Source organism: Terrapene carolina, unplaced genomic scaffold (genome assembly GCF_002925995.2).
Source record: "Terrapene carolina triunguis isolate 2854851 unplaced genomic scaffold, T_m_triunguis-2.0 Scaffold148, whole genome shotgun sequence".
NCBI lineage: Eukaryota > Metazoa > Chordata > Testudines > Emydidae > Terrapene > Terrapene triunguis.
Genome location: NW_020664499.1, coordinates 1,768,623 through 1,780,784, shown reverse-complemented (window position 1 = coordinate 1,780,784; position 12,162 = coordinate 1,768,623). Strand labels below are relative to the sequence as shown.

The window sequence follows — 12,162 nt, the reverse complement described above, 5'->3', positions numbered from 1 at the left end:
AAGGCTGGCTTCAGGGTCTGGTGTTCTATGTATCCCATGTAATCCACAGATCTTAATGCACTTTGCCGATATTAATTAATTTAAGCCTAACAACACTTGTAGGAGGTAAGCAGTATATCCCTGTTACAGATCAGGAAACTGAGGCACAAGAAAGTTTTAGTTGCTTGCCCAAAGTCACGCAGTAGATTGGTGTCTGAGCCAACAATGAAATTCCAAAATGCTAGCTCCCAGTCCAGTTTTTTGAACCAGCAGGCCAAACTTAAGATGGGTTTAATAATGTGAAACTATTTATAATAGTGGTATTTTAGTGTGTGTGTATGCAAGCAATTAAATAATAAAAAGCAACTGAATAGTACTACATTCATAAAAACATTTTAGTGTCTGTATTTCATGGCCCATTCAGTATCTACTTGTATGGAACTGTGTTAAAATTCTTAGGGCTGAGTTTTCAACAGCCCAGAGCCAGTCACGAGTGTATTCACAGTTGCCTCACAGACTGACCATTTGCAAACCGCTTATTTGTATGTTCAAACACAGTAATTGTGTGTGCAAATAGAATGCACATTTAGATCAGAGCCTTGGAATATGGGATTTAAAAAAAATCAGGTCCTAAGCATTTAGATTTACTAATTTTTTAATAAAAAAATAAAATAAAACTCAACTGATTGTTTATGAACCTCTTGAAAACTATTGGATTATTTGGATCAGAGGATTAGTACCTGTATATACGATGTTGTCCACAAAGTATTAAGTACCATAGTTAAGGACCCACTACACAGCTACAAATCCCTATTACATATCCTGGATGCCCCTTTGGCAACTGACTACTCTAAGTCATGTATGGGGGTGATAGTATTTGGATCAATCAAGGAAGCATGTTGAACTTATGAAGTCCATGTGAGCTGTCTTTTGCTGCTTACTCTGTGTTTAAAACACTTACATACGAGTTATTTATAACCTCTTGTTAGAAACCAGAGTTCTCCCTATTTTTGTTTAAATGATTCTGTGGCTCAACTTGGATTTGAAAATCCAATTAGATGCCTAGATGCATCTTTAGATGCCTAAATACCATTAAAAAACTGGCCCAAAGAGACTGTGTCTGTGTAACTGGGCCTGAGTCTCTTCCATGACATCACAGGGTGCTAACTGCAGAGCATCTAACCTCATTTTTATTGGATCAGTTTTCCTTTCTACCTATTGCATATATCATATGTCTGGACAATTCTTCTATGGATGGACAGCTGGTAATTTGATTTGCTTTTCAAATTTGTTCTACCTGTTTTATAGAAATGCCTTTTCTCCTCCTTACTAGATAGTTTCACATTCTGCTTAAACCTTATACGGCTCTTTGTATCACAGAGTGCTCTATTCCTTGTTTAGACTCGGCCAAGATGAATCACATCTGCAGCAAACCACCTCCCGAGGAATGTGTTAATCCCATTTTTCCATTTACAAAAATGTTCTCCAAAATTATAAAATCTCCATCACATTTTTCCTTGAGGTATCTTGCATTTACTCCAAACTGGCTATTTTAAAGTAAGAAACTGTGGTGTTGCATCTCTGTATACTTGCTCTCATAAGTATTTCACATCTAATTATATTGAAATAACTAGATCCTAGATCTTGATCAGCGTCAACTGTGCTTTTCATACTTGACTCACTTCCAAGAATGAGGCTAGGAGTAGCCTCGGATTCTGTCTGTCTGCGTAAGGAAACAATTCTGCAATAAAACTAGCAATGTGTTTTTTACATAGTCAGTATCCTATTCAATATCAAAGTAATCAAAATCTCCCAATATCAATGTTTTGGGCTCATGAGGAAATGATTTTACATGTAAGAGACCTTTATGAACTGATTTCTCTAATGTTGGAGGTACAATATAGAATTTCCAGTCTCCCCTGACCAACTTAAGTGTTCGTTTCTACTGGGTCAAGCAAATTTAGTTTCCAAGTCCAGCGAGTGGTTTTCCTACATATGCAAGTTTCATCAGAAAATATTCATAGCATTTCTTTCTGCAGCTTTGATATAATCTCACTGCCACTTCAGCTCCATTTTCTCAATCCTTCTCTAAATTAGATCTGTGTTCAATCACATCACACTTGAAAATTGTAATTCTCTGCCAGCAGACTGACTGTGTTGCATACTCCTAGCATTCGTACAGGATGGAAGTGTAGTGTGATGAGTGGAAGTGAAGGAGAGTAACATTTCAGGAGGTTTTCATGGGATGCTATTTTGAGAGGATGCTGGGGGTTCAGGAATACAAGTTGGGACCAGGCTGCTATCGCTGTCGCTAGAATCTCAGCATATTTACTAAAGCTTTCTTTCCTACAACTCTGCTTGCTTGCTGCATCACTTATTAATAACAAAACAAGACACCTTTTTCTTTACACCTTTTTCTTTACACCTTTAGGCTGTCTTGCTTTACTGTGTCACTGTGTTAACCCCGAGGTATAGTATGTTGGGCTCATCTCTGTGTTTGTTTCCATCACTAATCTTAAAACATTGTCCAGATGAATTGACATGGAAATGAGAATGTCATGTTCCTTAACGATGATGTAAATCAGGAATAACTTCACTGGTGTCAGTGAATTTAAACTGTAATAAAACTGGCATAAGAGAGAGGAGAATCACTAATATTAGGAGGCCTGTTATTGTTAAACCTTATGCTTTACCATAGCATCCAAAGGTCCCACTCAGGGTTGGGACCCCATTGTGCTGGTTGCTGTACAGAGACAGACTGTTTCTGATCTGGAGAATTTTTCCAATGAAGAGAAGGGTACCCAAATTTTGAAACCCTGAGACAATGATAGGCAAGCTCGTCAAGACAGTGAGCAAAGGATGTCAGACTAGATGATCTTGTGGCCAGATGATCTCTGGCCTTAAACTCTATGACACAGTATCTTGTTTGCATATAACTTGGCATAAAACCCACAATAATATTTGCTTACACTTGTGCTGCAACTCCTTTCCTAGATGAATAGAAATCGCTTGTTTGTGTTCACTAGGAACAAAAACCTGCAGCTGATCAGGCTTGTCCGTACACTGTTACCCCAAGTTACATTTTGGGTCCATCATGATTTAAAAGTCAGGTCGGAATTCTCCCGATTCCATGCCTGTATCGCCAGTGGCCATGCTGCCCAGCAGCTACCCTACCTGTTTGTGAGGATAAACGTTGATGTGACACTTGATACATTCTTGTCCCATGTTAGCCCAGGAGTTTCCACTCATCCATTTTCTCTTGCACTTGGGGCACTTGTATTCACCAAAGCAGCGTTTCTTGCCCTGGTACGGGGTCAGACCCTCGCCTTTTGGACGAGCCTAAATTACAAAAAGGAAAAATAAGTAGTAATGATGGGAGAACAAATCAATAGAAAAGAACATTTAACCAGGAAGTTCATATAAGTTGGACCCAGTCCCCCCAACCCCCACAAATGGTTAGTCATACACAAAACTTCAATTTCACCAGTTCTGAGGGAGCTAAATAGAGATGAAGGGGTCACCAGATAGCTCCAAAATGAGGTTAAAAGGACATTTAGAATTCTGTGTTCAGCATCTTCTGCAGTTACTGCTCTGATATCAATATCTATCCCATTACAGCAGGATAGTGTCCGATGATACTCCATCAACTTTTCAATCCAATCTTCAGTTTTCTCTTAGGAAACACAGTAAATCAAACCAAACCAAACCACACTTATGACTCTTCTGTACGGTGCATCCTCCATGTTACGATAATAATAATGCTTTGTAGCTCTTCAGCATCTTGCATCCACAGATACCAGAACATTTCCAAAACAATTGAGAGAGAGAGGATTGCTTCCATTTTATAGACAGGTAAACTGAGTCACAAAAGCTAAGTGAATCCCCAAGTTCATGTAATGAGACTGTGGCAAAGCTGGAGTTCCACAAATCTGAACTCCCAGATTGCTACTATTAATCGCTAGTCAGCATTATTTATCCAAAGTATGTCATATATCTTGAGCACTTACACAGTACCCATCACAGAAGTTTCAAAAATGGGTGCCTAAACTTAGGTGCCTAACTTTGGCACCTAAATAAACTGCCTTATTTTTTTCAAAAGCACTTAGCACCCTAAATGGGCTTCAATCCTCAGAGGGCTGTTGGGCCTCCATTCCTATTTAACTCATGACCTCTCTTCTGACCCTAAGAACAAGGGTGTCAATTATTACACTGAAATGCATAACTTATCTGTGAGGAACTGGATTGGGATTTATTTCATACTAGCCACCAAATTATCAGCAGTGGTAATCTGAACTCACTACAAGCCATGGATGGGATTCGGTTAGGTGACCTAGCAGTGAAAGGCTCCATATCCCATTATTAAACTCTGGTCCATTCTCCATTGCTGTATTTATTTGCTAGCTGTAGTTAGGAAAGTTTTAATTTTGTTTGATAGTCTGTTTTTGTTTGTAAATCCGCCTTACAGTGCCCCTAAAAGAAATCCTTTAGGTAATTAATTAGCTCTCACAATAAATCGCTAAATTGGTTAGGTTTTGTTCAATGGCAGATCACTCTAAATAATATAATTAGTGGCTTAAAGCATCATAGGGGGATTCGCTGATAACTGTTAATACGTTAGGTCACAAATTATATTTCCCTTGATTACCCTCCTGAGTATATTTCCTTCATTTCATGACTCACAAGGAAGGGCAGAAAGAAATGATTGAAATGCCCATCATCTAGCGAGTATTGAGATCCACATGGTTTCTATTTTACATTTTCATTCTCCTACCCCAAATCCTGGAAACAGTGAATCATGTTTTTCTCTGTGGGACTGACAGCCTGATAACTACATCATTGCCTCTCATCATAATGTTTACTCTTTTGCCTAAGCTTTTAAGGTTGCTTAACCTCCTCTGATGGATTCTAACAGCCACAGAGTAACTTGAATGCTTTTAGGCAACCCACATCCCAGTAAAGAAAATTTGTACTTAGTAAAAAATAAAACTTCAGCTGTGTACAGAATCTGTGTGCTTCTGGTCTCATCAGTAGAAATCCTGCAGAACTTAGATGCTGATGAACTCTGATCTGGTGTGGGTTTTCTCTCACATGGCTGAATATTAAGCCTTCTTGTCTGTTACAATATTGAGAAAATGTGACCATGTTAAATACGCTATTACTTAGGATGGTATTAAGTATTTTCAGCAAGATTTAGGAGTATAAAAATGCATGCACACTAGAGTAAATCCATATGATCAATTACTCTGTAGGATTCCATGGCTTTTTTTTCTCCTCCTAAACTGTTCCTTCACTAAATACATTAATTTGTTATATCATTGTTGGATGGATGGATGGAGATTCTAATTTAAAAACGTACTGAAACTTGGGATTCATAACCTTCAGTATCCAAACCATGCATATGTAATGTCCAGTAGCTAGAATTTATGTGACTGATATGCTGCAAATATTTACAGAAAACTTTCACTTGCAGGTTTCATGTAGTGCAGCATTATTTCTGTTTTATTATAATCTATTTATGTCCACTGTTGCAATTTACAAGTGAAAACTACACTTAATTTATATGTAATCCAACAAAGTAGTACAGTAGGTCACAATATAAAAATATGATGGTCTCATCCTAAATGCTTGTTTGTCCTTATCATGAAACCACCATTCACGCTAGTGCATTTCATAATTGCTGTTACAGCAAGGTCCAGGATTAGAACCGTATTCAAATCATACCAGTTTAAACAGGAGATGGAAGCTGTGCTCAGTGCAAGTGTCCAAAAGGGAATTCTGCTGCTTCAAACCTTGCAATCTCCAGCAAACCTTCATTGTATTAGGGAAGAATCAGAGGCTGTCTACACTTTACCACAGCTACCCTGTTTGGTATTAAGTGTCATATGCAGCAGGGTTCCCCACCTCCAAGCTGGTGTTGTAAATGGTTGTCCTTCTGGTCTAATCAGACATGCTCTGCATCTGCTGCATGAAAGTTTGTTCAACCCCACATTTTAACAGGAGTTAATCACACATCCGATGGGAGGTGTTGAACACAGTTTGGACCTCCCCACACCAATTACCAAGTCCTGGACATACCCACTGTGACGGGTTCGGTCACAGAGACCCTCTTGGGACTGTCACCTGACGTGCTGGAATTACCTCTGAGCCCGTTTTCCCTGCCAGCTTCGGACTCCAGAACCCTGCCTTGTTGAGCCAGACATGCTAGTCTGCTGCAACAGAGATCCAGGTCTGGTCCACGCCCCCAAAGCTGCAGACTTTAACCAAACACTGCTCAGCAGGTCACCTATCTCCAGCACTCAGACACCCAGTTCCCAATGAGATCCAAACCCCAAATAAATCCGTTTTACTCTGTATAAAGCTTATACAGGGTAAACTCATAAACTGTTCACCCTCTATAACACTGATAGAGAGATATGCACAGCTGTTTTCTCCCCCAGGTATTAATCACTTACTATGGGTTAATTATATAACCAAAGTATAAAAAGTAGGATTTAAGTGGTTTCAAGTAATAACAGACAGAACAAAGTAAGTTACCAAGCAAAATAAAACAAAACATGCAAATCTAAGCCTAATACATTAAGAAACTGAATACAGGTAAATCTCACCCTCAGAGATGTTCCAATAAACTTCTTTCACAGACTAGATTCCTCCCTAGTCTGGGCCCAATCCTTTCCCTGGTACAGTCCTAATTAGTTCCAGCGGGCATCTTAGGTGAAAAGCAGGGGCTTTCTCATGACTGGGACCCCCTTTGTTCTCTTCCACCCCCTTTTATAGCTTTGGCACAAGGTGGGAATCTTTTGTCTCTCTGGATCCCTACCCCTCCTTCTAAATGGAAAAGTACCAGGTTTAAGATGGATTTTACCATTCTTCCTGGGCTGGCTTACACAAACACAGGAAGGCTTGCAAGTCAACAGCACCATTTGCAACCGATTGTCCTAGTCAATGGGAGCCATCAAGATACTAAACCAACATCTACGGCCCACACTTTGCATAATTACAATAGTACCTCAGAGTTATACTTTATATTTCTAGCTTCAGATACAAGAATGATACATACATACAAATAGGATGAACACACTCGGTAGATTATAAACTTTGTAATGCTACCTTACAAGAGACCTTTTGCATAAAGCATATTCCAGTTACATCATATTTACACTCATAGGCATATTTCCATAAAACATTATGGAGTGCAACATCACACCCATATTAAATTCAGCTCAACGCAGTTTGAGGGGATGGGAATGAGGATGCAACAGTGTTTGACAACTGATGTTGAACGTGGCACAGCCTGTAGTGTGTCAGAATAAATACAGTAGCATAAGGCCATCTCCTCAATCAGAACAGAATGATGCTAGCTATAACAATTGTCCAGTATAATCCTGCAAGCATGGTTTCTATGTACAATAATTATGAACTGTGCCAAGATGGATATTTTTTATTCAACTTTTTTTTAAGTTACCTACTGGCTTGTGCAGAATATTTCCTAATGGTTTGAATCCATGACCAACACAGTTACAAACTGTGTGACAATGGCAGCATTAGACTGTAACTTGTTTGAAAATAGTATCAAAGGCCATGACTATGTATCATTCCTAATGTCAGAAAGCCACTGTAAAGAATTAGAGACAAAAGCAACAATTCAGGAATGATAGCAATAGTATTTTTCTGATTTTGAAAGGCTGAAGACTAGAGAGAGAAATTTTGTCTGTCATTTTTGGACAGGCTGTGTGGGAAATTTATGACATCTGCCTCTCCCAACATAGGGTTTCATTAAATTACAAACTCAACAGACAAACAAAAGCAATCTTTAAATAGTATGTCTGCATGGTGCTTGTGTCAAAACTAGTATTGGACTATCCTGCTAGATATATTCAGTTATGCATTGACATCTGATATTTTTGTGTTTCCTCAAATTTCAAGTATATGTTGTAGTAATGCCAGTAACTCCTTAGCTATATTTAAATTCAGGCTCATGATGGAAGATAACACACACAATGAATATTCTAACTAATACAGAAAGCTTAAAATGCAGCTCTGCACTGAAAAGTGACTTTGCAAAAAATTTCATCGTGGGGTAGCATGTTTATTATGTCTCAATGATTTTCATGGCAAAATACTCATATTGCAAGTAAACAGAGGCTTCTTCTGTCTGCCATTCCTGCAAACTTTACCGTGGGCTCAGTGAAGTTTTGTTCTCTCCTGCTCATGCATTATCATGTGTTATAAAAGTTCTGTGGGCTAAATTAAGGCATCAGTGATCCCATTGCCTCTGTGAAAGATCTGCTCCTATAGATGCATTTATAATTTTACTTTGTTTTTGAGGTCTACTTTTGGAGCAGGCACCAGAATTAATACAACCAAACAAAATATTTCCCAGCATTCTGAGATACTAGGGGGGAATTAAGAAATATGAGGGCAAATATTTTACATACATAGAATGAAAATCTGGCACGGAAGAGGTGGGAAACCAAGGTTTTGATTAGTGGAATAATGTGGGTTTTGTGAAGGGGTTAACTTGTGAGGTTTCTGTTGCTTCGAGCATACATATACTTTGCATCTAGAAAGAGATATGTGATAAGAAGGGATGCTGAAATATCATGGACTGTCCTGACGTGTGAAAGTTAAACATTTCCAGAGAGAGGTTCCCTTGATCAAATGGCTCCACAGGACAATTGTGGGAGGGCAGCTATTTGAGAGTTGGGGAATGGTCTTGGTTAAATATTAGGGTCCCCCCCCCAAAGTACACTCAATGCAAAATACAAACATGTATTTAACTTAAGGACAGTAGCATATAATGTGTTCAAGTTAAGGCAAAGATGAAAAAATTGGATACACATGCTTTGAAAATATATGGTCAAATTCTCCAAAGATGATAGTCTCATTCCCAGAGGCAATTCAAACAGGTGTGGAAATATTTGCATATTTCCTGTGTAGCCACTAACTTTTGTCCACTGTTGCCTAATGGGAGTGACTTTTCTGTCATACCCTGTCAGAAGGGCACGGTGACTATCAAAGGGTAATAGGGCAATCTGCCCATTTAAGGCTCTGTTTGATTACCAGTCCCATTCAGGAAGGGGTCAGGGGATGTCTTTAAAGGGCTCAGAGAGTTCATCTGGAGGGGAGCTGGCTCCTAGGCCTGGCCCTGGAGCATCAAGGGAGATATAGAGTGAAAGGCCTCTAAGCCCCTACAGCCTGCGTGGGACGGGGAATGGCTTTGTTTTGTGTTACTTAGTGAGTTTTGTGTTTGAATTAATAAAATCTGCCCCAAGGGAAGGGCCTGAGAGAGACTGAGGAGCGGCAATGAGGTTTTCCTGGGCTGCTGAGGGAGCCTACCAGCCTACAGTTCTTTGTTATCCATTCATGCGATAGACATTTTGTTGCCCTCCTGAGACATTTTACAAAGTTCCCAAATTAAATGTAAAGAATTAAAATGGGTCCATCATTCTGGGAAAGAGTTTGTTTTGCTTGTACAGTTTCTCAGTGTGCAGGTCCAAGTTGCTCTGCATGTATAATCGTATGTAGAAAAAGCAGGTGCTTGGCAGAAAACCTGAACTTGGCAACAACTTTGGGACTCCAGCTCCCATGGCTGATGGAGATTGTGAGTGCTGTTTTATTTCAATGGTTGCACGTGTGAGCAGTTGGGAACAGTACATGTTCTATCCTGCATAGTGCAGAAAGACGGGTAGGAGAACAGAAGGACCACATAACTAGCCTGACCTTTTCTACTTGTAATATCTACGAAGAGAAGATCATCAGTGAACAACCTTGACTGCTTTTTACACATTTATATTTTTCAGTGTTGCAATAATTTTTTGCTTCTGAGATCAAACAATGGTAACCTGAATGAACTGAACTGACTGAGAGCCAAGCTGCTAAAATAATCAGTTTACAGGGCTTCCCTGAAATCTGATTGGCAACTGTAACAGGAGAAAAAACTGAAATTGACACTACACCAGAATAGTAAATTTGCAGCAGTATTGTAAAGAGAAGCTCTGTGTGTAGTGAGAAACCATTGGACATCCAAGTGTAAATGAGTACTGGCATGCACCCAAAATTTAATCCTCTGATCCACAGTCTCCTCTGATAAAGAAGGAAGATGAACATTAAATGAGGGGCAAGAAAATTCTGACAAAACACAAGCAGCTACCATTTTTTGGGTCAGTTTGTTTGAACATCTTTATTTGGGACACTTAATTGATTGTGTCCAGAGGACTTTGTAGTACAGTTCAAGTCAATAGATTGTTGTGAATCTGCAGGCTCACTGCACTCAAAATTCCTTATGGAAATCAAAAGGAGTCCTTTGTGTAGAACTCTTTCGGGATGGGCCCAGGGTATCTTGTGAGATCTCTTCTGATCTAGAGGTTTCATAAATCATTTCTTTGTAGACTCAGCTAGGACTCTTTTATTGAACATTAGAAACCCAAGTTAATTTTCTTCTAATTTCTTAATGTACATTAACAAATCATATCATGCTATTTTTTTTAACCTGGGCTAGTTTTTAAGGTTGGGATTTTCGAAGGAACTTAAGGAAGTCAGGCAGAGCTAACTCTCATTGAATTTCAGCAGCATCTCTACTTAGCCAGAGAATCTTACTACGCTTAGACCTGGATATACATCCGCACTATAGTTCCTTGAGAGCAGTAATTGTGGCAGTAAGGTAGGTGCAGGTAATGGGGTCCACTGACTCTAAAATTAATACAGCACTTTAGAAACAATAATTAACTAAGCCTCACAACACCCTTCCAACATATGGTATTATCTACATTTATAGATTGGGAAATATGAGATATAGAAATGTTAACTTCAAAAGGAGCTTCTAATGAAGGGTTGTTCATATTTTAAAGCCAACTTTAGACACACTTCAACTGGAGGTGTGAGGGCTCAGCATCCCTGAAAATCCTGACGGGGGGTCTACAGATACTCAGTCCCTTGGAAAAGTAGGACTTCTGTGTCTGTAGCTGGGCATCCAAAACATGGAGGCACTCCAATTTAGAGTCTACTTTGAAAATTTGGCCTCAGTAACATATTCAAGGTCACCCAAATCAGAAACAGAACCAGGAAATGAACCCAGGAGTCTTGACTCCGGTGGTAATTTCCTGCTTTAATCGCTAGACTACATTTACATTTGTTTTATTTTTATTTTAACCTTTAAGCCATCACAACTCCTCTCTGTCAGTAATTTCAATTAGTTTGCTGGAAAAACTACAGCATTCTCTGCAGGCATTTTGATATTTTTTTTTATGGATGTTTACAGTTTGATGCCGTCACAGATATTATTTTCCTCCCTGTATCTTCAGTTTCCTAAATGCTGCATCAAAGGAAATCTGGATGTTCAAACGAACAAGCCAGTTTTCTCTAGTTAGAAATAGCCTTAAGAAGTAATGACAGCAGCAGCCCTCTCTGGTCTTCAGTTCTGCCCAAGCCAAGCTGAAGAGGTTGACAAAACAAATATGCAAATTCTCACAAACAAGCACTTAATGTGGAGGAGGCAAAACCCAAATGTGATGGTCTTAATGGGATGCTAACCACCAAGAGAGAGGTCCTGGGACAGTCACTTTCAGGCCCTCTTTCTTGTTAGTACACACATTTCTTGTCCATGGGTTGCGCTGGGAGCAGGACAATTGAGTCAAACAGGACTTTCCAAGAAACTGAATGCTCCATCATGTCTGAGGGGCTTGCAAGCTCCTCATCCTTCCAGGCCAGAGGAGTCTCTCAGCCACAGTCCAAAGGTAACGTAAATGGCTCTCCTCCAACAGAATCCAAAGCTTTTCCTTAGCCAAGTGCTAAGAAAGAGCAAGAAGAAACACACTTATGTGCTTCTCCTCATTGGACCTTCTTGGCTTTTCTAGCCCAAAGCACCCTTCCACCATTCAAACAGTAGGGTTTGACTTCCCTAGACAGCTGGCCTCCACAGTTCATTTCCCCCTCACACTAGTTTCCTGTTATGTGATGGTTTGAACAGCATTTGCAGCAATCCTTCCCCCACCTCATCCTGTGGCATTTATAGGGCACCAACAACTGTTGCATCTAGGCACATAATAGTGTAAAGTTAAGCACAACGATCATCTTGGACTTTGCTCTTTCCATCCTGTGGTTCGTTCAGTAAACTTTATCTTCTCCTCTTCCTGTTTCTTCTCTATTATTACAGATAGTTTTGTGCTAAAACATGGCCCCTGGCTT

The 12,162-nt window shown here is 39.6% G+C and overlaps 1 protein-coding gene across 1 annotated transcript in view; it reads right to left on the bottom strand.

Annotated features, from left to right (window-relative positions):
- LOC113406900 (zinc finger CCHC domain-containing protein 24-like) overlaps window positions 1–12,162 on the bottom strand; it is a 164,768-nt gene that overhangs the window by 11,365 nt on the left and 141,241 nt on the right. The window contains exon 3 of the mRNA XM_026653762.1: window positions 3,154–3,318. Within this exon, the coding sequence (XP_026509547.1) occupies window positions 3,154–3,318 (165 nt within the window). The remainder of the gene's footprint in view (window positions 1–3,153; window positions 3,319–12,162) is intronic.